The 25,719-nt window shown below is 30.4% G+C and overlaps 1 protein-coding gene and 1 long non-coding RNA gene across 4 annotated transcripts in view; one reads left to right on the top strand and one right to left on the bottom strand.

Annotated features, from left to right (window-relative positions):
• The window catches only part of LOC129965829 (protein FAM107B-like), a 140,189-nt gene that overhangs the window by 8,361 nt on the left and 106,109 nt on the right, over positions 1-25,719 (bottom strand). Inside the window, exon 1 of one of the 3 annotated variants that reach the window (XM_056080046.1) lies at positions 6,710-6,865. The exons of the other annotated variants lie outside the window; for them this stretch is intronic. Coding sequence (XP_055936021.1) covers positions 6,710-6,758 — 49 coding nt within the window. The 5' untranslated portion in view covers positions 6,759-6,865. Of the gene's footprint in view, positions 1-6,709; positions 6,866-25,719 lie in introns of those variants that run through there. 3 annotated transcript variants of the gene reach the window in all.
• Positions 9,364-18,380, top strand: LOC129965831 (uncharacterized). The gene is made up of 3 exons (XR_008784242.1): positions 9,364-9,530; positions 14,991-15,151; positions 18,295-18,380. It is a non-coding gene; the product is annotated as an uncharacterized LOC129965831 (long non-coding RNA).

Below are 25,719 nucleotides of genomic sequence, written 5' to 3'. Positions count from 1 at the left end.
ATGCCATACATCAGTTTCATATTTTATTACTGTTTTCGGTAGAGTAAGAATGTCAACGCCATAATAAATATTAATAGGTTACAATCACATAACATTAAAAAAAAAAACCCACGACAAACTAACTACGCATGACATAATTACAACTTATTATCTTATTTTAACCCTTTCTAGAGCCGTGGGAAGTATGCTTCCCACCAAATTTATTAATCTTTGTATGAAATTATGTAGGTTGGCATAAGTTCTGACACATTTTTTTTTAGTAAGTCAGAAGCTTAGATGCTTCAGTTCTTTATCTCAGACAAAATGATGTGTCTTGATTTGTTACTTAATTATTAACTAACCAAGTTAATTAATCAAATTAAATTTATCTATTAAGCAAAATGAATCCCTTTTCTTATTCTAATTTCAAGCCTAAAGATATTTTAACATAATATGACTAGAAAAAAATGGCCCTTTAAAGGGTTACGCAGTTAGTTCCTGCTATTTATTTTTTTTTCTCGAAGATACCACAATGAATTGCTTATTAATCCAAAATGTCTGGCGTCTTAATATCTTTCTATAATAAAACACAATTTCTAGATTTTCAAAACTGTAATAATAATAAAACTAAAAAGAAGGGAATGCGACATTCAGCCACAACGCATTACAATGTTCTTAAGCGCTCTGTTAAATCTAAGAAGTCTGAAATATTTTTAAAGTAGTTATTCTATTGTAACACTATAAAGATAGCACGCAGATATATTTGTCTAATTTTCAAAATGTTTCCACCCACGCGTCTTTATCAGTTTCAAAACTAGTAAATTTCAAATCAAACTTATTGGCAACCAATACCATTTTTAGAAAATGTATTAACATTGCGTAAAATTATATTCACTTGTACTGTAACATTATTATAAATGGATTTAGATGTTTATTTTGAATGTTTTATAACAATTTCACTTAGAACAGTTATATGTTATAAAGATATAACTGGCTGGATGTGTTTCTAATTAACAGGAATCGTCTCTGGTAAGATTCTATCTTTACAAAAATACACATTAATGATGAGAATGTCATCAATAGTTACAGAGTAATATAAATATGCAGAAACCACTGCATTTTCAAGTAAACAGAACGAAGGAATTCCTATTTTTAAGCACATCAAGAACAAAAAAGTTATTCTAAGAATAAGCACGTTTTCAAACATTTTCCGAGATAACAAAATCAAAAATTAGAAACATCTAGGCATTATTCCTAACTATATGTTAGTTAACAAGGGAAATTATGAAGCAATACAAATGGAAGTTCACAAACTAGCGGAAATTTAACAATCAGACTAACGTTTATTTTTGCATCAAAAATCAGCAAACAGACTTTGCACTCATTCTTGTTACTTCCGTAACTCACGTGAGAGAATTGTGAGTAATAGGGCCCGACTCTGCAGCTTTTAAAGAGAAAAACCTTATCAGAAAGAAACAGAACTTCCTCTCGTGAGTGACAAATTGTTTGTGAGCTTTATTTGCAGAAGTCTCAACTGCCAGCTGGCGACGAAACTTATCTTCGTGCATTCTGTGAATGAATTATTCTAAAAGGCTCGCTCATCGTGTTTTATTTCTAAATGGTTGTTTCATTATTTCTCTCTGTTCCTCTTCTCCCAAAAAAGCTTAACAAGTGTATGTTTTTTCAGACACCTTTTTATTTAATTGCTTTCACCTTTGAAAACTTCATATTAATAGGAATCTTGTAATCGAATTTTCATTACTTTGGAAGTTCTAAAATTTAGAGTACTTGCGCCTTTCCCAGAGTTCAAAAACAATAATTTTAAAACTTCTAAAATTTAGAGTACTTGCGGCTTTCCCAGAGTTCAAAAACAATAATTTTAAAACTTCTAAAAATAATCAATTAATTGATTAAACAAAATAAGAAGATAAGCCATCTGGTGGAAATTTGAGAGAAGAGTGATAAAAAGTCTTTATAGTAATAGTGATGAAACATAAAACATAAATGAGTAAAAGATAGGAAAATGATTAGACATTTTTTAATAGCTTGCTTTTGTTAGTGTATAGCAAAGTAAAAAGTTATTTAAAAAATCTGGAGAAAAAAAAAAGTATGGCTGTGAAAATAAAAGAATGTTAAACGACAATGGATATCGCAAGAAAGAAAATTTGTTAGTTCGCGTTTATAAGTAAAAATATGTCTTGAATGAACCAAAATTCCAATTTAATTAATGTATCTACCAGCGACTTACGCTTTTGTAATTAGGAGTTATTTGTCAGATTTTTGATGCCTTTTCTTTTACTTATATAATAAAAAAAATGCTTCCTTCCAAATAGTCTTTTTAAAGTAATTACTACATAGATAGTAGATTAAACATAAAAGAAAGGTTTTCTAGGAAGAATGAAACCCTCCTCTCACACCCAAAAAATAAGAACATAAAAAATTCGATTACCACTAAACATACCATGACCGGTTGGTTGTAGGTCACTGATCTAAGAAGGCATACGATTTTTATCTGGCTATTAAGACGGCAATTTTATGGCCATGAACAAAAAAAAATCTGACTAAAAGTCGATATTATATATATAATGTGTGTAAAACATATTTTAACAGTGCGTGGCTGAAAAGATGGCCCTTTTGGGTGAGATTCGTCAGTCTACATCGCGATACAAGAGTAAAAGAGACAGAAACTTTCCCCTTCAGTGATTTTAATATGAGATTTTCATAGGGATTCATTAGACATGTGCCAACTTACGAAATGGAATCTTAGGTATCTTTAAAGAAATGTTGTAAGAATTAGGGTATTTTATCTCTTCGTTCGGAACGTGCGAAATTGCTGAAGTAATCGATTTTCCAGAGCGTGTACAGAAATAAATAAAAAAGTGGAAACTGGATCAGGAAATAAGATAACAGTTCAGAATAAAGTTAACATGGATTAAATTAAGATAAAATTTAGGAAATTAGTTTAAGAGATATCATTACACACACACACACACACACACACACACACACACACACACACACACACACACACACACACACACACACACACACACACACACACACACACACACACAGTTCTGCATTCACTCAAGAAAAACCAATTTGAAAAGGAAAGATAACTATTTAATATTATAGGTATGCCTAGTTTTAAAACTGGCGCATAAAATTTAAAATATTGAAAGATCGTGAAAACTAACAGCCAATTAATTCTCAGTTCCAAAACTTTCTAGCTTTTCAAACACATGGGGAAAAAAAAAAAAAGGCAAGGGGAAAAAATCACATACTTGACGAAACACATCTTGTGTGTCAACTGTAGTCCCTAATTATTTTAAAATACCCCAATCCATTTTTAATAAAATACACAAATGTTTAAAATGTATAACAGAAAATAGTAAATATCGGTAAGTAAGAAGTGATACGAAATGCACGTAGAAAAATTTTCATTTAAGACCTCAGACAAAACGGTTGGAATTTCTTTCTGAAAAGTGGGGGAAGACAACTGCAGAACGCCCGGAAGTGTCGACATTCTTGGGGGACTTTCGGAGGGTTATTGATGTCGGAGAACAGGTGGAATTCAAAGCATGCGGCCGGCAGTTACGTAAGATTGTGAAGTGCTTCTCGTCGGAGCTTTTTTTTTTTTTTTTACAGATTTTCAATGACTTGAAACCCTCCGGTTCAGAAGCCGAGACCTTACCACCAGGTCACCGCAGCCATTTTCGTAGTAGCAGAATCTTGATAAGAATGGAGCCAAAAGGAATTCATGTTTCCAATCAAGATTAAACAGACTCATGCCACTCCAATCAAAACTTTTTTTACTCAAGAATCTATTCATTTTGGAATCAATTAGTTTTATCCCCATCTTAAACAGATAAAATCAATAATAATTTAAATTGAACTCAACGACGATGAGCATGTGCAAAATCCAGAAATTCAAAGGGAACTTCATCTAAACATAAGTGCACCCGAAAACTTTGATAAACTCGTCATTTTAACACAGGGACGTAAATTTTAAAAAACGAATAGCTTTAAGGAAAAGAACATGGCAGAAACAAAACCCGAGATTGCATACTCACAACGAATCGGCCTTTTCTTTGGATAGGTCATAGTTGGGAGCTCTCATCCAAACGAAGGAGTTCTAAGAAACTGTTTACTTCACGCATTTTTTTTTCTTTTACCTGTTATCTGTTTACTCTGCTACCCCACGAGGACACAGCTGAGTCATAGGTGCGTAGAAGTTACAAGTTATAGTCCGAGGATGTATTGTTTTGATGACACGGTGTGCTTGATACAGGTCGAGTTTTGCGTTTGAAAGGACGGGGAACAGACCGCCCGACATGCGTTCGTAGCGTCGCGTTCCACTTGTTGACATTTCCGCAAGTGACAAGGCAATTTGTTGCCATTTGCATTTTCCAGTGAGAGAGTATGGAGGTGAAGAAACAATTTCTGATACAAATCAATGGTTTAATTTAAACTTGTATGTACAAATAAATGACGAGCTGATTTCACGGGTAAAAATTTGGAGGTATTTTCCCCTCCTTTTTCTTTTCTGCCATTTGTTAAGAATAGTCAAAAATAACTATAGATATTATGTGCCCAAGCTTTTTCCACTAGCATCAGTAAATATTCCCTAAATGTATTCAGTGATCACCTTTCAAAAGGGGGATTGGGATTGTTATTTATTGATTATGGATTTGAGGCATTCAGGATAAATTAAATTTATTTTAATACTGGATTTACGGGGATTGAACTGACGGCTTTTACTGAAATCCTTCATTTTGCCCGATATAGTAAATTAAGGTTCTTGTTACCTTAATTGCATCTTTTTATATTTAATAAAGAAAATATTAATAATTCAGATTTGTTCATTACGTGTTACACAACAATTACAATACTACAAATTACATATGGCACTGATTAATTAGGCAAATAACAATCAAAAAATGGAATAGGATGAATATTCTGTTTAGACATATAAATTGCAAAACTATGTACACCAAATAATAGTACTTATGAATTGGATATAGGTTATGTGCGTACATATCTATAGATTGTGCAATTGTGTCGCACTACGAATAGATAATTATAAAAATTTAGAATTTCAAGTCCAGGAAGGTATTACGAGTGTTTTTGTTTTTTTTTTTACAAAAAAAAAAAAAAAAAAAAAATGCTAAAACCCGTCAATTTTCTGCAAAAATGTGTATACTACATACAAATTCTCGAAATTTCAGGCCCTTAAAAAGTCAGATAAATACACATTTCGGTGTACGCTAATAAACAATATACATTTCAAATACAAAATATTGAAGAAAATATTATGATATATTTAATACCAAAATTAACGGATTTAAAACTGACGATTGCCATCAATATCGTATTGAAGAATAAAATAAAAACAATAACATATATGAAAGTTGATATGCGTTCGTAACAGCCAAATAAAGTTGCCATATGAAAACAGCAAACGAATATATTTTTATTTTGTATATTTGTTCTATCACGCATGCGCATGTAACGTGTTTTTGCATTTTGAATGGAACTATTTTTCTTTTTCTTTAAAGTTCTAGAAATATTAAGTCATTTGAAATAATCTTCGTTTCTTGTACACAAAGTCTTAAAATTCATTTTCAAAATAAATAACTTCGAATTTATGCTTAGTAAAAATTATGAATTTCTAACAAGAACAATTATTTTTTTTATCACATACCGGTTAAAATTTCAAATTATTTCTGGTTCTACATTCCACACTGATCACGTTTTCATAAACTGGATTTTTTTAAAAAGCGCTTTTTGTTATTTTGATTGACTCCAAGAAGCAAGATTTTTAATAACGGAATCATATAAAATAAAATCCTTATAAGAGGGACATTCACAGTTAATAGTAAGGAATTCCTTGATTTTGCAGTTCCTAAGTAAAATTATTCATTGATTCACATCTGAATTATATATATAATTCCATAATTTAATTTTCACCGCAAACAATGTTTCGAGAGGAAGGCGTAAGAAGTTTCGAGATAGAATTTTCTTTCAAGATAACAGGTGGTTTCATGACACAACAGATAAAGCTCAAAAGTAAAATTTCGTAGCACGTTTTAACTACTGCTAATGAACTATTGAGAATGCCAAATAAGGTTTAAATTGCAGCAGACATAATAATGAAATTTCGGATGATAATGATATATTTTGAAGCTCATTTCTTATATCAGAATGAAAAGTTGTTTCTAAAAGACATTTTATGATATACATTTTTTTTCTTATGACATTTTATTAATCAAACCATTATATTTGTATATTATACTTTATATATATATGGGGAACTTTTTTGAAAATTCTGTTAAACCAAGCTATGCTATAGAATTACTAATTTCATCAATCGTTCTTAATATTCGAAGAACTGTGGCATCAAACATGTAATTCAATCACAGAATAAATTTGTATTTTTAAGACAAAGAACAATTACGATGATAATGAGGCAAATACAACCCTACAACAGAATAATAAATTCGTATAATAGATACAACTAAGAAAATCCTATATGAGATTAAAATTTGTTCAATATTTTAGAAGAAAAAAATTTGTTTCACTCAAAGTAAATCAGATTTAACACATGTTAAGAACTATTTTCTTAACATGTGACATTTCTATTATCAGTTGTTCTGATAAAGCTACCATTTCATATAATTAAAATACTCATTTCTATATCCTTAGTTAAGAATAACTAAAAATCACTTACACGGCGGCGGTTCCGAATAGGTACGTGAGACATGGGATTTGGAATACATATCCACCTGAATGTTAAATATATTCAACAGAAATAGAAAAAAAAATTCTGTAAAGCTAAAACGAAACGTCGGCGCCACACACACCCAGGAAACACACCTGTAGTCTTCGATTATCAAGTGAAACCTATTTGCTTCTTCAGAATCATATTGCTTTAGGTTCAGAGTTCGTCAACAGATAAGAGAAGCTCACCGAAAAGATAACTCAAGTGGTTTAATAAAGAAAATGATTAATTTATGATAGGGCTTAAAAGGACGACACTCGCGGCACCTGTGGAAGAACTCTTTGTTATCGCATCCAAGTAGGTGAGGTAAAAAGATTTATTGTGCTCAAGCATTGTAATATATATTAAGATATTTTAAAAATTTCATATTTTTAAGATGTGATTATTTATATTATATTTTAAAAACTTTTTTTAATTCAAAACATTGACAAAATTCTGTCAAAAATTAATAAAAGGCTGAAATAAATTATTTGAATTACTCGATGAGATTTTTAAACGGTAACTTTAATCTTCACTTTTTTATTCACTCAATACACATACCTCGGCATTAAATTACTTTTTTTAATTAATGGTATTTTATGATATCAATACTTCTCGAAAGAAATTTTATAAGGATTTATGGAAGATAATATTTGCAAATGGTGTCTGTCTTTTGTAAACTTTTAAAAGATTTTTTTTTTTCTTTTTTTATCCTCAAAATAGTGATTCATGTAAGTAATAAGAATAATCAAAGACTCCGAGTCGATCTACTGGTTGAGCCCTAGGTAACTAACATCACCTCCAAACTATTCATTCAGTATATCAAAATTACACTTTTTGATACAATGGATTCTTGTTGAAAAATTTTAACCATTAGACTACCATTCTTTAAAAATTATTTTGATACGTCTTTAAAAATGTGGGCCTTTTTTCGACAAAAATGTGTTAGACGGGGTCTACTGATTTTAATTGATTGGTAAATAATCATACTATGAGAGAAGGAGAAATTAGAGGGGGGGGGGGAAGAGATGTTCCCCTCTCATCTGGGGTAACAGTCTAGGGTCTTTGGTTCCATTGATATTCTAAATAAAAGGAAAAACAACAAATATCTTACATTGATTTTTTAACGGCTGTTTATACAAAAGTCCTATAAATTAATATCATGTGTATTATACAGTTATACGGTGCAATATACAGTTTAGAAAGTGCAGTTTGGCACATGCTACATAAATTTTTGATTCTTTTTTCTGATAAACTTACAAGTTAACTTTCCATAACTGATCTTTGGGGAGATTCAGATAATTTTAGGAAAGGTAAAATCCCATTTGTTTTCGTATTCTATTTCATGGGACATATATATATTTCTTGCTTTTATACCTAGAAATAAAGCCATAAGTGGACAAGTACAACACGCATAAATAATGAAAGCCAATCTTCGATGAGCCGTGGAAAAAGTTTCACGATTTTTAACTTTTCCTATTTTTGAATTTGACCTTCAGTTAGGCAAACTACCAGGTTAGGACACAATAGTCAGCGATAATTCAAACTGACAAGGTAGGAAAAGCTTCTTTATGTATCAATCAGCTCAATGCAACAGCTTTGAATATTTAGGTGCATTTAACATTACCTAATATATCTGAAATGGAATTTAGTATAAAACCCCTGGAAACAATATTCTATGTGATATGTTGTTGATTAATTGTTCTGCATCTCTCGATATCTATAGAGGCATTTGAAAATATGCAATGCTTTTTAATCAGTAATACGGTGACCTGTTTTTAATTTGGGGTATCAATTGTAACACTAACACAGGTATCTGAAAAGTTTGTTTACAAACAAAGAGTGCATCAGGCAAATAGAAACAAATATTAGACATGGGATTTTTAAACTGAAAGAGGCGGCGGTTACAAGGGACTCTTTGTCAATAAAATAAAAGAATACAACAATTAAAATGTATAAAATAGATACAACGGACTGAAAATTTACAACAGCATAGCAGCACGATTGATTTAATAATATTAGAAACCCGAATCGCTACATATGGCAAGTTATTTGAACAATTAAAAAATATCAACTTGCTACTAATATTGTGCTTTCCTTCTCACTATGGTATTATGTTTCACAAGACTTGTTTTTCAAGAAACTGATCAGTACTCTTATATTTTATTACAATTATGTTGCATATTTTGTCTAATGTATCCTTTTCTTTCACTTAAGTCACTACAGAATGCCAACTTGTAGCGGAAACCCCTATAAGTTTTCGATCTCAAATTCTATTGCAAAAAACCCTCCTTTCTGTACACCTACCCTAATTTTTAAAGTTGGTAAACAACCTTTTGAGACACCCTGTATACGCGAAGATTTAGAAATCTTGATAATGGGAAGCATTGATTCCAAAAATATCGCCTGTAACTTTTCAAACTCCAATCAAGAGATCAAAAATAAAGACATCCCAAGGGGTTCAGTGAAAAATAACTAACGGCGCGGTCAAAAGTTATCTGATCCAACAAACAGCTCGCATCAACAGGTCTCCCAGTAGATAGGCCTGCCAAAATGGCCACAGAGAAAGTACGTGAACGAAATCTTTCCATTAGCCGTCTTCCTCTTATCTGGAGGGTTCTTCGGGCATCGTGCATTCGCGGCACGTCCAGGTTGCGTGCGGAGACGTCAGACTCGGCGACGATATTGACGTTCCCATCAGCAAACGGAGGGGCTCAAGATGCGAGAAATATTATTAAGGACTGTCGCAAAGTGGATCAAGAACGGAGCGACCTTTACGACGTGACCTCAGGTGCAGGTGTCTTGTTTAATCAATTATGTTATCCGACGCTGGTTTTTTGTATAATTACACGTGCGCTTCGTTTTTCAAAAAAGAATGTAAAGGAATTATCTGGATGAGTTATTTAGGTTAATGTTTTACAGTTTTGGGCGTGAACATCCTAAGGCATTTATATTTTGATACCAACAAATATTGTTTACCATTTAGTTGACAATTATAATAATAAATGATGGGATATTTGCTTGCATTTGTTATATTATTAAAAAGATAAAAAAACAGAAATGTGTTAAGGTCGCAATTAATTTACTGCGATATCGTTTCGCTTAGAATCTTTTTTCTTTTGACATTATAATTTTGCTATGCATCTCGTCCAAATCATACTCAAATTGTCAATCTTTAATTATAACTCTTATGAGTTAATAAAAGTTGTTAATAAAGATGAACAAAAGAACGAAGTTCAGATGAAAGGATAATTGAAATTTAGCGTCAGATAAATTATTGAATCAAATCCATGTAAGGTTTTATTCCTAACAAAATAATTGAACCACTATCTCCCCGTTTGAAAGTACTAAAAGTTAAATTTAATTTATTCATTTTAACTTACCGTTTTGAAACAACGCAAGAGCCATTTTGGACAAAGGTATTTTAAATTCTAAAATTATATTTTACAATTTTTTTTCTTTTCTTTTCCAAGTTCATTTTTACAAGGCAATGTTTATGCCCTGACAACAATCCACTATTTCACTGCTATAATTTTATAGATTAAATATTAAATTGACAGAGTATAAAAATCTCCCACATTCGAAAACAGTGCAATTATATATATAAAAAAAGTAACCGTTTCAAATACTGATAAATTTTTTTTCGCGATTTGCGTCATAGAGACAGATTTTTCGGAGATTAGCTTCTGCAGTGCAAAATGTTTTCACGAACTTTGAGTCTAATGTCAGAACAATATTTTGCAATGAAGTTTTGAATAAGCATCTAAAAAGACCGACTTTTTTCCAATTAATTAATTTTAAATTGAATTCAAAGGCATCTGATAAGCACCATTTGTATTTCAGAATATTCTAAGATATATATATATATTAACTCCAGGACTTGCAAAAGTTTTTATTTCTCAGCAAAAGATCTAAACACATAATGGTATTAATAAAGTTTAATTATCCTTAAAGCAGTTTTTTTTAATCTATATCCTGAAGGTTAATGAATTTGCTAAAGAATACTAATTTTCACAAACGGCATCCAGTTCATACTTTTATACTAAAATGTGTTAGCAAATTATATTTATTATGCTATAAACAGATAAATGAGAACAGCTTTCCTGTTCCAAAATTGGAAGTCTGAGTATTTTTCATAAATGTTTTCGCAATGAATATGTTCTAGTTCTAGTTTTTAAGTGATATACAGAATCATATCAAATTTGTATGCAATTGAAACTAATCATATGCATAAAATGAAAATTATTATTTTATTTAAATAAACATAGCATATCAATATAAATGAAAGAATTCGGGCTTTCATCTAAATAATTATAGACTTGATAAATATTTTTATACCTATACTTTGAATAATTTAATACGAATGCTATTAAAAGTTTGCTCATTAGATTTCAAAATATTTTTTATTAGCTTGATTTGTAAAAATCCATTTAATGATTACATATAGACTAGCAACATCTTATGGAGTAATTATTTAGAAAATCAGGAAATTTCTAATATACGTTGAAAATGTTCTTAAATATTTTTGCTATGCATACAAACATGATTAACTATAACTGTGATTGGGCTTTTATCAAATTATTCTTAATTATTATCTTATTAAATTATGCATATTTATTAACAACCCATTCCTTGATTTTTTCAGGAGATTTTTCAATTACACAGAAAAAAACAAGAATTCCTTATAGCTCAACAATATCGAATTAAATTGAGCAAAATAAAACACAAAATTTTTAAATTATAAATACAGAATTTATGAAATCAACCAAAATACACTCTATCTCTTAGGGTTTAATACAAAATAATTTTTTTTCACTAACTTATATTCATTTTATATCTGCAGCAACCGTATAACACATAAGCAAGAAAAAAAAAAAAGAAAAAAAAGAATTTATTCTTTTAAATTTATACAGGATATTTAATTTTTTCACTTAAATTAGGAAAAGTATGTAGACGATTTAAAAATACATTTTGTCAAATTTTTGAATTAGAATTATGAAACTTAACGAACAACAGTAGATAACTGTATCAAATATCTGAAACAAAATCCATTTTTTAAATAACTTTTTAAAGATATTCTAATTTTTAAAATATGTAAAAGCTTCATGTATCTTACTTTATTATTAAAAAATTGCATGAAGAACAAAATTATCTTTCTTTTAATAAATACTGTGATATTTTGCAGTTCCCATTATGAGCAAATTTCCTAGAAATATTTACAGGTATTTGTATTGAATTTTTACAAAAATCGTGCGCTTTTCTACAATAAAACTGATTTTTTAGCATAAATTTAGAGCATAAATCTTTATTTACATTTTATATGATTTACTAAAAAATTAATATAAATTACAAAAACCTAAATCTAAAAACATTAATTAGAGAAATAGAAAAAATGAATTTACTAATTTGTGCACATTAATTATTCATTTTATTTAGCCTATTTTATTCATATATAAGAATACATTTGAAGATAAATTATAAAAACAGAAATGTTACAATTCTTTTGTTAACTTTAATATTCAATATTCCCAAATCAAAAACAAAATGTACAAAATTGAAAAGTTTTTTTATTTTTTTTATTTAATATTCTTAATGTTTGAGCAGTTTTCTTTATAAAATCGTTGGAAATTTGTTTCGAAGCCCATTTTTTGGGAAATTGCAATGACTTTTATATTTACATTTCAATGCTATTTTATGTCTACAAAAGCTAATTTCATAAATTCTTATCTTCGGCAGAATTTTCTTTTGAAAAACCTAATAAATTAAAATATAATGTATATCTTTTCGATCAAATTTCGTTTGATAATTTCTCAGTATGTTTAATAGTTCCTGAAAACGAGAACTAGTAATACATTCATTAAAAAATATTTTATAGCTTTTTTAATGCTTCATAATGCGAAAAAATTGAAAATGTTCAGCTACTTATCAGTTGAAGCCCAATACTTAAAGAGAGGGTTAAAATACAGCTTATGTATTAGTTTGCTAGTTAAGCAATGCATTTCTGAAGCTAACAGCAAAATTTTAAGCAAATTGATTAATAAACCTCTAAAATAAAAGATTTTTATTTCATATCTCTTTATAGCCAAAGAAGACGTTTTTTTCCCCTAAGTTTTATCTTTTAACTAGTTTCACACATGTTTTTTGAATTTGAGTTCTTTTATAAGTAAAAAAAAAATCAAAAATTTAACTATTTTAGAGCATTTTCCAAAAAATTCATCCTGAATGTAGTCATATGTTTTAAAAATACAGACACATTTATGATGTTAAAAGAAGCTCCAAAAAATAATATAAAATATCACCATCTCATCATAAAGTTAGACATTTTACAATCAGAAATACTAAAATCACATCTAAGAGATTACATCATATCCACATGCATTTTCCACCAAAATCGAGCGCAGAAATCAAATTTTGAAGCAAAACCAAACCAAAACATTAACTCACCGGCAAATTCACTTTCGTCCAAGCACAACGACACCCGAGGGGGGTAGTAAAAGAATACAAAAAACTCCACTTTTGTTCTGTCCCGCAACGGCTAGAAGGGCTCTCTCGGGTCAGTAGCTCCGAAGATGCGGCGAGGAAAAACAATGAAACACACACGGGAGAAGGGATCGTGCGCCAGTGTAAAAAAGGTCAGGAGCGCGATCACGTGAGGGAAAGCCGAGAGGATATCCCACGTTTCGCTTCACCACACGTCACATCCGCACCTTCTTCAGATTGCCAGATACGACGCCGTCGATCGCGGAAGACGTCACATATCGGGAAAAGTTGTGGAAACGGACGTCAGAAAACATTTCACCTCGACTGTTTAGAGGAATTATGGGATTGCTCAACGATCATATATGAATTAATTCTGAAGGGTTTGGGGGTAAAAATACGACCGTAGGTGCCAAAAGTAATTACAAATGATTCTATGTGACACTGAGATGTCATATATGACATCATGGATATTTTAGGATTAATGATGTACAGGTAATGGTTTTTACAAGTTCGTGCGGTTTTGCCACTAGTAAAAGAACTTTTTGACGTAGATTTAAACATTTGGAAGCATAGTGTTTCAAGCTTGATTCGTTCGTATTTTTGTTTTCTAACATTAAAAACAATCAATAAGATTTCCCATCACAGGACTTTCCAGAGCATGAGTAACCTCTCTTCTGTTTATTACATGTTCAACATTTTCATTGTGTTCGTATCCAATCTGTATAATCAGGTTATTTCTGTTATTTTCGAATTAAGGTTTAATAACAGAAAATTCATCGGATTTTTTTTTTCTTATTTTGATGCATATATAATTTGCATAATTTTTATAGTTTAAAGGCAATAAAAACGACATTTGTTCACTAAAAAATGGCTCTCAGTTGATTTTTTTTTTTAGTCGGCATTTGTTTCTTCGTGAAAATTACGAATTTCCTGCAACTGTTTTCAATTTAATTGTTTGTTTGTGGCATCATTGATAGATATTAAAGACAGTAATATGACTTATCTATATAAAAATAAAATTTTTGAATCTAAAACTAAAAACTAATTTGGAATGAACAGAAATTGGCCTTATCTCCCATATAGAAAATATATAGATATAGACTTACTGTTTTTGCAAAAATTTCAACAAAATTTTAGTTCATATTTTGCAATAATGCCAAATTGGTAAACAAAATTTTAGAAACTTTTTTTTAGAAACATGTCATATTTATTTATATGTGCAGAATAAAATATGTTCGATCATTCCTACAAATATTTTCGATTAATGACAAAATCAGCCGACTCGGGGAAAAATTAGGGTGTGTGGGTCTTATGCCCCCTTCTCCTCTCCACCGCCACGCCCCAGCTTGCCTTTTCTATAAATTACTGTACTGTACCAATGCGAGAAGTACGAATTTTGACAACCGAATTTACATCAACACCACAGATATTCAAGCATTCGAACTTGTATACCTCCGATATCATTGAGAATGTGACCATCGTTGCCTTATATAGGATGTCTACTCTAATAGTAGCTCAATAACCATTAGAGAAACACATATAATTCTAATTATAAAAATGCTTTGAATAACAAAAAGGATTGTTTCCTTTGTTTGAGACAATAAGAACAATTCTTAAAAAATGAAGCTCAACTTTTTTTAATGCAATTTTCGGCTCTGACAATCATATTTAGTAAAATATACCTAAAAGCAAAATTTTTCAAAAAAATCCTTTTGCGATTAATCTGGCCAAATTATAAAGTTTTCATATGATTATAAAGATTTCATTTTAGATCAATCAACAGTCATCCCACGACGCTTGCTTATGATCTCATCTTCAGAAGGCACGTTCCCGTCATTGATAGGAGGTAGCCGACCCCACATGATTTCTGTACCTATGAGAGCGGCGAGAATCAACGACCAAACCGAAAGCTTCTCATCCTCCATATCAGAGGTATATATATATATATGATATATATATCCCGGGGGAAGGGGGGTTATATGAGGAAGTTAATTAAGATGAAATACTGCATTCTAATGATAACACTAGACACAAACATCAAAGGAACTTCAACATTCTGGTGAAATAAATTCTATACAGGATGCTAGAACACCAAATAATTAAATAAATGCATTTCATCATGTCAATTTTAAGATCCAATACTTTCACTGTATGCATCGATTTCATAGATAAAATGTGTGACCAGAAAATTATATGGAATCCTGAGTTATAATAAGTTTCAAGTTTTAACTAACACATTACATAGGAATCAAAATAATGCAGTAATAGTTAACACCAAATGTCGAAATCGTTGAGATTATTTTCTAATAAAACTACGAAAAGCAGAATTACTAGCAGAATTCTACTTTCTACGTTCCGCAAAAATTATTTACGTTAAATTTACATTATTAAAACGAACAATTTTCTACAGCATTTTGAAATAAACTTCTTATATTACGTTCACTTAATTTAGAAAGATTCTGCTTGGAAAAATTTGTAACTAAATTACGCGTATCATTTTACCATTCGAAAACTTTAAACTTTCACATTCTCACATAACTAAACGACTGCGGTCATTTTCACATTTGAAAATGAAATATTTCTAAAGAACTTAATCGTGCGAAAACAACTCAAATTCGTCTGCGAGGAAAGCTATTCTCGAGAACTAATCAAACCTGTTGCAATTTTCCTGGTTAAATTAAAAGTTTAACCGAATGACATATGTAGTTATTTCACCATGTCTGTTTATCACAGATATTTTAATTTCGTAACATGTCAAATTTTCAAAACAACCCGGAGAGAAATATAAAATGTGAAGAAAGTATATGACATTATGCCTGAAATATTGTCTTTCGTTCTAAATAATATGCTAGCATTTCGTTGTGGACGATTCTGTCGGGTATATAAATATTCAGTTTACCCTGAGAAATTTAATTTTAACAGCGGGTTATAATAAATATATATCGTGTAAAAAATACTTATTAAATTTGTGGAATGTAACTTAAAGTGATGATCTGACGATATAAGTTTTCAACCAGAATTTAATTTTTAAAATTCTTTTAAAAAAAGGAATAACATTAAACTGTTTAGTGTATTTGAAAAGCCGACATAAAACAAAAATCGACATTCATTTTTTGAGAAATTCTGTTTTGGCAGATGTCACCTCAATGTCACATCCATAAACATGAAACGTATTTTTAATCTAGAGGATAAAGATAAAATTGAAGATGAACAGGGTATGATTTTACTATACCGTGAGAAATAGCTATAAAGAAGGCTATTAACTTTAGGGCCTTTAACCATTCCTTTTAAAATTATTTTAAGTCTAAAGAACATATTCGCTATAACTGGTTGAATATATTTGTAGATATCGAAGATAAAAAAATATCAAACAGCGAATGTTGAATCCTAAAAGTTACATCTTGTTACTAGATGCACCTTATTCAGTACGCAAATTGCATCGATTCACGGAAGAGAAAATGAGGAATTGAAAATCATCAACTGCTCTTTCTTTTTAAAAAATCCTGCAGAAATATTGAATTGTACGCCATTGAATAAATTTCAATGGAACTGAAAAAAAAAATGTTTATTTTATATACACAAGTCAAACTGAAAAATAACTCAGAAATATTCTAATTCTAATCAGAGTCGGAACCACTGTCGTGGAAACCACAATTTAACAATTTCCTACTTCCATAAAAAAAATAAGAACAACAGAAAAAGGAAAACGAATTGATGAATTAACCCTTTAAAGGGGCATTTTTATCTAGTCATATTATGTTAAAATATTTTTAGGCTTGAAATTAGAATAAGAAAAGGGATTCATTTAGCTTATTATATAAATTTAATTTGATTAATTAATTTGGTTAATTAATAATGAAGTAACAAATCAAGACACATCATTTTGTCTGAGATAAAGAACTGAAGCATCTAAGTTTCTGACTTACTAAAAAGATGTGTCAGAACTGATGCCAACCTACATAAATTCATACAAAGATTGATAAATTTGGTGGAAAGCATACTTCCCACGGCCCTAGAAAGGGTTAAATCATTTATTTTCATAAAATAAGTAAAAATTAATAATTATCCTCAGAAAATATTATAAACTAAGGTTTGAAACAGTTCGTCAGTTCTAGTTTTAATGGTGTACTCAGATTTGGGTTTAATAGCAAACATTTTTTATTCCTGAGAAAATAAAAGAAAGATGGGGTAGGATATTCTTGAATTGAGGGAGGAAACTCTGCAGAAAAGGAAAAAAGTAAGAGTTATGTAATAATTTCTTAAAGGCCCTCCCCCCCCCCAAAAGCGAAAGTTGACAAGGTTTAAGAAAGACTCATAAATGCACTTGCATCTAGATATCCATGAAATATAGGAAACCATACATTGGTAAATGACGTAAAGGAAATAATTAGAAAATGAGGGCGATAGGTAAAGCTGTATTTGCGTATTATAGTAATCTCTTAAATTTTATTTCTTTATTTACCTAAAGGGTGGAATTGTAAAAATTATCGCCATTTTTTAAAACAAAGCGCTCACTCATTTCTTTATTTACTGCAATTTTAGGAATAAATCATTTGGAAGCTTATTATTTATTACATTAGAATGACAGTTATGATGTGTTAAGTAATTTACAAAATAAAGAAGCAAACTTGGCGGTTTTTATTATAAATGTAATGGATAAGGTAGAAACTCGAATGTTCATTTAATTTTTGATTATTTCAATCGAATACTTTAAATTCGATGAAAAATTGCAATGTTTTCGGTTTAAGTGGAAGGAGTTATGGGGAAAAATATAGTATTTTTAGAGTGATTATAGACTTTAAATATTATTGGATGTGACCTTCTACAAAAACAGTTACAGACGGAAAAGATCAAAATCGACACAACACAATAATATCTCAATGTAATAATATCCACTTTACAATGGCGATGCATTATTTGTAATCACAGCATAATCTGTTTATTCACATTTAAATTCATTAGAAATTTCCCGTCTTTTTTTTTATATAAAGATAAATATGACAATATTGAAAACTTGAGAAAAATCTACAAAAATAATAATGGGAAAAAAATTCCATATATTTTTATCAAATTAGTGGATTCACATCTTAAAAGGACCACAACCCCTGTTTCAGGGTTCCGACATCCAAATGCCACAAAAAAAAAAAAAAAAAAAAAAAAAAAATCTAGACGAAAAAGGGGTGGGGGAGTGGCACAGCGGAAGTGGATGCGGCAGGAAATTCTCATCCAAGAACCGCTACTCGCTCAAGACACGACTCTAATTTGGACGCCACCAAAAGGTTGCTATACCCCACTCCACCCCCGCAGACGATGCATCGTTAAGAAATGCTGCTTAATGGACATGAAGGGGACCAGAAAGGGAACACATTTGTATCGCACCACAGATGACGAGGGCAATTATGTCATTCAAGAGAGGTTACGCAGTCCTGCCATTACACCAGGGAGGTGGAGAGATGCCTGGCAGGACAGATGTTACAGAGGAGAAAGTTCTTAATCTCAAATAAAAATAAGTTTCTATTTTATTTTTATGATTATTCTCCTCGTAATTTTTTATAGGTTGTTCTAAGAAGCCATTTCAGGTAGCCTTGACCAGATCTTGGAATGGAAATGATGAGATAATGATAAGACTGACACACGAAGGCAAAGGCCTTCGTGGATAGGGGAGAGTTTATCTCAACACGCACTTCACGACACAGCACTGGATACATGCATAATTTAGTATTAGATCTATATTTATCAAAAGCAATAAGCAGCATTTCGAAAGAAAATATTTTATTATAAAGTCATTGATGATATGCATAATCTCAAAATCAATGATACCAATGGTGTTACTAAATTAAGCAATATTAATTTTTGAGAATTACGAATATGTATTCCTTTATGGAGTTCAACACATATCCCTCATAATTGCCATTAAAAATTTTTAATAATCTAAAGGCAAAATAAATTTAAGAGATTAAATCAATCATCGAAGGCAAACTCTAGAAATACATGAAGCCTTTTTGATCTAATCAATTCTTTAATTTTATCCACATTGCAAAAACTTATGAACTGAAAAGTCATTTTCAGCAGGAGTCAAACGACAAATATTTTTCCAGGCACTTGTATGACAATTTTTAATCACACAATTATGTGAAATCGGAGTAAAAGTTGAAATCAAGTAATCATTTATAAAATTAATCAGAAAATACCAAACACTTTTTCTTTAATATGATATCTAAATATACACTACGAATTTTTTGTGGTATGTTTCGCGAAATGCAAAGTGAAAAAGTTTTCAGAAACGCTTTATAGATAGAGGAAATAGAACTATCAGATTTTAAGTTATTGCGTGAGTTTTATTCTTTATTTTTTTTTATTGTTTTCTGTGATAAATAAATTAAAACTCAATATATTGAAACCAAAGTCATTAACGTTCAATTCCACATTGTTTGAGTGCAATAATTAATCTAAAATTAAGCGTTCTGACTGGTCATGAAGATTTTAATTATATACAATCATTTTGGGGGGGGGAATAAAAAGTACTCACCAAAAAAGGTTTTCCAATATTTTGAATATGGAATTTATGCTGCTTTATATACACAATTACTATAATTATATTTTATTTGTTTTATATACAATTTATGTTTTTTTATATACAATTACTACAACCGAATGAAAAAAAAATATTAATTATGACTTAGATTTGCTACTCGAAATTCTTTCCAGGGGGCTGAGTCAAAATATCAATCATGCAATCATAATTCTCCGCTATTTATCAACAAGTCGCGAATGCAACATGCAGTGTAAATCCATAAACCAGTCATTACTGTATTCACATGAGTTGTGGAACCCCCCTTAATGACAATAGTACCCACAAAAGCAACAACAAAGGCAGGTTGCAATGATTCATGCAAGGGTAAACCCTGAACCTGACATTTGCATACGAGTTGAATTAAGAGACACGGCGTTGCCAAACAAGGCGTCAAAAAGTGGAAGATTCGATCGGAAGGAAGTCAGCGGGCCAATCAGATGGCTCTGCCACAACAAGGGGAAAAGGAACTAGCTCAAAGAAAGAATCAAAATAATTTATTTAATATTTCTTCTGTCCATGTCACAGTCTGAAAACATGTTAATTAAGGAAATAATCCAATGGATAACGGGGAAAACTAGTTCATAAAGAATGTGTCTCCATCTTTGAAAAATTATGCAATGTTATCGTATTATTTTCTTTCAATAAGTAATTCTTTTGCTACGTAAGTTTTATTCTCCATTTTTTTTTATTGTCTTTCGTGCATAAATAAATCAAAATTCAATACATTGAATCTAAAATAATTAAGCCTCAATTCCAGATAGTTTTAGTGGAATAATTTCAATTAAGCATGCTGACTGACCATGATGATTTAAATTTTTTTTTACAGCACTTAAGTTGACCTTTATTATTTGTTTAAAAATGCCAAATTGAGAGAGACTTTATCAAAAATGCCTAAATGAAAAAAAAAAGAACTTGTTTGTATTTTATACAAAATATTTGAAAATTACACAGAATAACCGATAAAACTGCAATTCAACAGAACTTATCGTTATCAAGATTTCAATCTTGGGAAAGCGATGACAGAAGAATCTAAATCAAAATCGAGGAATGTAAAGCGTAACCGAAACATTTCGACGACAGATGCTCATAAAATAATTTTGAATCAGAGATATTTGATCTGAAGTGATTAATTATATTTCCGAACTTATATAATACTATTCAACTGTTTCCGAATTTGATCATATACATCTCAAGTTTAGTTTTAGTTATATTAAGTCCCGTTTATAACGAAACACTAAGGTTATTTTAAGATACTCCGTAATTCTGAACCACGGTCAGATGACAAGGACGACACCTCAGCTAAAATCTAGTTCTATAAAAATTTCTGCAATGTTTTGTTAATATAGTTATTTTTTTAAGTACATTTTGAAATAGTTTCGCGATTCTAATACTGGTTCTAATTAGTGCTCGATTCGTTATTTTGACAGAAGTGCTAGTGCTTCAAATTTTGGTAAGACCAGAAACAAAATGCACACGTATTGTACGGAAGAAAAATTCTAAAAACTAATTAACCAGCTTTTATTTGCATAGGCATTTAAAACTTAATGAATGATCACTGTAACTCATATACAATTTTCTGGAGCAGATAGATTAACCAATGGTGACTCAGACGGCACATTTCAAACATGAGCAAAGAAATCTGTCAGATGACCCATCTTAGAAGCTGAACTGGACCGTTATATTGTCATTGAACAGACAAGCACCTTCTCGAAAACTGAGAATAAATACATTTTCTTCTACATCAAGTGCATACTTGAAGCAGCGGTGCAATTTCATTGGAATCTGTTTAGACTCCGTCTACAGAGCCTTCCTCCTCTTGTATAAATATTTACTCGAGAATAGGGCAGTTCCTATCTCCCTCCAAAATTGCGGCAGGAATTGAAAAGCATTACCAAGAAAGTGCTATTTTAGAGAAAATGTTATGGCGTCTCGCCTCCTTTGGCAAAACGAATTTTCAAGGCCGCCGTTTTCGGAATAGGTGTTTCTTTTGAGCGAATTGAGTCAAGGATGAGATACGTCAAAACAAGTATATTCTTTCTTGAGTAAAAGAAAGAAGGAGCGAAGCTAAATAAAGAGTTACAATATCTAAATTGCCATTACAATTCCGAGAATGAATTGCTATAGAATGCTTGAAGAAAATGCTCACTCTCAGTTAGAGAATGCGTCTCTCAACGTTTCCTCAGGGTTTTGCAGAAATTTTCTTGAAGAAAAATATATTTTAATGAAAATATTTTCTTAGACGGAAGATCGATAAAAAAAGGCGTGAAAAGAGCAGATGATATCAATAGAACAAAGGTTTTATTTGTTTATTAAATATGAAGTAATGGTATTAATGATTTTCAAATAAAAATAATTACGCTGGAAAATTTATTCAATGATTTTTAGAAAATTATAGACACCTCATTAAGTTTGTGATAAAATTGTTGTATTTTAGAAGAAAAGCATTCACAGATAAAAAGAAAATATTAAACCCTTCGCATACAATGATAAGTCAACCTCGCATACCGAATTATTGAATTTTAATTTAAACCTGTATTTAAGTGGAGTATTATCCAATTTAAAATGCAAAAATACAATAACGCTTTACTATCTCAAATGCTCTTATTATAACACGAAGTAAAACAATAAATGTCCTAAATAAGATATGTCATCTAATCAGGAAGTGAAGTCGAAAGTCAAGGGGTTAGTAGAAATAATTAAGTTTTAATCTTTTGTTTCAAACCAGTGGGGGTTGTCTCCCGTAGCTTTATCCTATATTCTCCAATAAAGGTCTTATACCTCTTTCTCCGTAGAAAATTGACCTTGGGTAAGGCTCGAATGCCTCGTTTGGCACTGGCGAACAATAATTACGAAATACAGATCTGAATCGGCAGCTAAGGCGAGGAGATAGTGAGAAGTTTAGCATTTTTACTGGATCTACCTAGGCAAAATGTATGTTAGCTTTTTTTTTTATTCTTCTGATTGGACAGATTATATTGGACAGACATGGAACTACAGTTATAGTCAGAAGATCACATACTGAATTTCATAGATTTTATCAGTTACTGCATTTTTATTCAAACGAAAATACAGGTCGACAAACGATCAATCCTTTGATAGATTTGGTTTAAAATTTGATAAGAATCTACATTCTACATCACAATCTACATAAGAATCTACATCAAATTTCAATTATCGAGCTTTTTATGTTCTGAAGTTAACAAGTTCACGTGTGTTTGAAAACCGAGACAGGAAAAAAAAAAAAAAAAAAAAGGCAAAAATCCATATATTAAATTTTATTTATCTGGGTCAATACCTTTGAATTAGACCGTTCAAGGACAGGTATCATGCCAAAAATATATTTTTCAAACTGAATGAGGTCTGAAACGTGGAAATTCGTCAAAATCTCGAGTTCCAATTTTTTGACGATTCCAGTACTTCCTTATATTTAAAATTTAAAGTAAAGAAAAGAGAAAAAAAGTGAAAATGAGGAATTGAGAAATCATTAACTGCTCTTTCTTTTTAAAAAATCTTGCAGAAATATTGAATTATACGCCATTGAGTCAATTTCAATGGAACTGAAAAAAAGATAAAATGTTTATTTTATATACACAAGTCAAACTGAAAAATAACTCAGAAATATTCTAATTCTAATCAGAGAATCGTAATTACTGTCGTGGAAACCACAAAAGAAATTTAACAATTTCCTACTTCCATAAAAAAATAAGAACAACAGAAAAAGGAAAACGAGTTAATGAATTAACCCTTTAAAGGGCCATTTTTTTCTAGTCATATTATGTTAAAATATTTTTAGGTTTGATATTAGAATAAGAAAAGGGATTCATTTAGCTTATTAGATACATTTAATTTGATTCATTAATTAATTTGGTTCATTAATAATTAAGTAACAAATCAAGACACATCATTTTGTCTGAGATAAAGAACTAAAGCATCTAAGTTTCTGTCTTTCTAAAAAAATGTGTCAGAACTGATGCCAACCTACATAATTTCATACAAAGATTGATAAATTTGGTGGGAAGCATACTTCCCACGGCCCTAGAAAGGGCTAACAGAAAAATAACGAAGGTTAAATTCTCAAATTTTAAATGACTAGGAATATTACTCAACAGTATTTACTGACACCGTGTTGTTCTTTTTAGAACAAAAAAACGTGCCCTTGATAGAGAGTTAAATATAACAGCGATGCAGACGGAATGACTAACAGCAAGTAAATCAATAGAAAAGCACGTACTTTCCCCGCGCTATTCAAATAGAACATTCAAATCACGAGCGCGTTTGAATGATGGATTGTAGCAAAGAATCGAGCACGTGTTCGCAGGATAGTAACAGTCACTGAATAGCACCGAATCAGGAAAGTCATCAAAACTTGCACAGAACAATCCCGCTGATTGAGCAGCACCAGATGCCTGAAGTTGCGTTGGCTGCTCGGTCATTTGATACGAAAATATTATTGCATTACAAAAACATTTTCATTCAAAGTGCAGTTTTTAAAAACTTTCCACTCGTGACCGTTTGGGTTGGCGATCGCAACCATAGATGGGCATGTAAGTAGAAACACAAAATAGATCTGTTACCAGTTATCAATAATAAACCTATAGAAATCAATTTATTTGAAAAATTTCAATCAGATGGATCAGACACACATATATTTCGGATTAATTTTGCTTCATAATCTAAAAGAATTTGATTATACGAATAGAAAATCAAGATTTCTGCGATTGGGAATTGAGATTCTTGATTTAGGAAAATGTTTTAAAAACATCGAAACAAATGCTTATATGGCAAACTTATTAAATCACTTTCGGAATTTGCTTTTCTAGAAAAACCAAGTTATTTTACTCCGTAGAAATACACTAGTGATGCCCAAAGAATACTTATTCTCTTCGTTATGGAATAAATTCAGGCAGATTAAGATTTCTTCAAAACACCAGAACAAATATTCCAAGGGTTTGGTACTTTAGATCTATATTGCAATTATAGACATTTCTTAACTTCTAGAATGCATGACTTTTTTTTCCCCTCCAAAATAATATATGTGCTTTGAATAGTTGCATATAATTTAGGAAATTTTTTTTAAAAAACTTTAATTTTTTTTTGTCAAATTAAAAAAAAATTAAGATGTGTTGAATGAATATTTTATAAATTAAGCAATATCCTAGTGCCACATATCAGGTTATAACAATCCTGACTTAAAAATAAGTCCTTTTTTACCATTATATTTATTATAATAGGAGAAAATATTTTGATATTTTTAATCGTAAAACTATACATATAATAGAGTTTCTTAATATTTTTCCAAGTTTCCAAGTGGTTACAATATGCATAATAGGGTTAAAAAGTTTTCTTAACATAGTACAATATTTGATGACCAAATGGAAAAAAATTCTGACGTTTTCATTAGCTTTAATTAATAACAAAAATATCTTTTTCTCAATCAAAAGAATTTTTTATTAATATACTTTATAATTAGACAAAATTAATAAGGTTATATTTAATCGAAAATCACATTAATTTAGAGATGGCATAGTCGAAATGAACAGAGAGAAAGAATGAAGTTAAAATAGGTATTCAAGAAACCAAAGCATTCTATTTTTTAACAACAAAAACCGGTTTATGAACAGATACTTAGTTGTATAGATCCCATACAAAAATCCATACAAAAGAAAAAAATAACCATACAAAAGATCAACACTGGCTTTCGCTACTGCGCTTAAAATATGCAATTCACAGAAAGCCCAGTAAGCGCCAATTAAATTAAAAGCACCACACAGAAAGAAACATAGTAAATGCTGTCAATTCTTTCCTTTGAACAATTCGTCCACAACCATGAAATACAAAAGCAAGACACCATGAAACCTTCAGTCCAAAGAAGAAAAAATAATAATATGATGAAATTTACAAATGAAGTCATCACTTCAAGGAATAA

This window comes from Argiope bruennichi, chromosome 4 (assembly GCF_947563725.1).
Source record: "Argiope bruennichi chromosome 4, qqArgBrue1.1, whole genome shotgun sequence".
Lineage (NCBI taxonomy): Eukaryota > Metazoa > Arthropoda > Arachnida > Araneae > Araneidae > Argiope > Argiope bruennichi.
The sequence above is the reverse complement of the archived record's forward strand: the minus strand, read 5'-3'. Positions and strand labels throughout refer to the sequence as shown.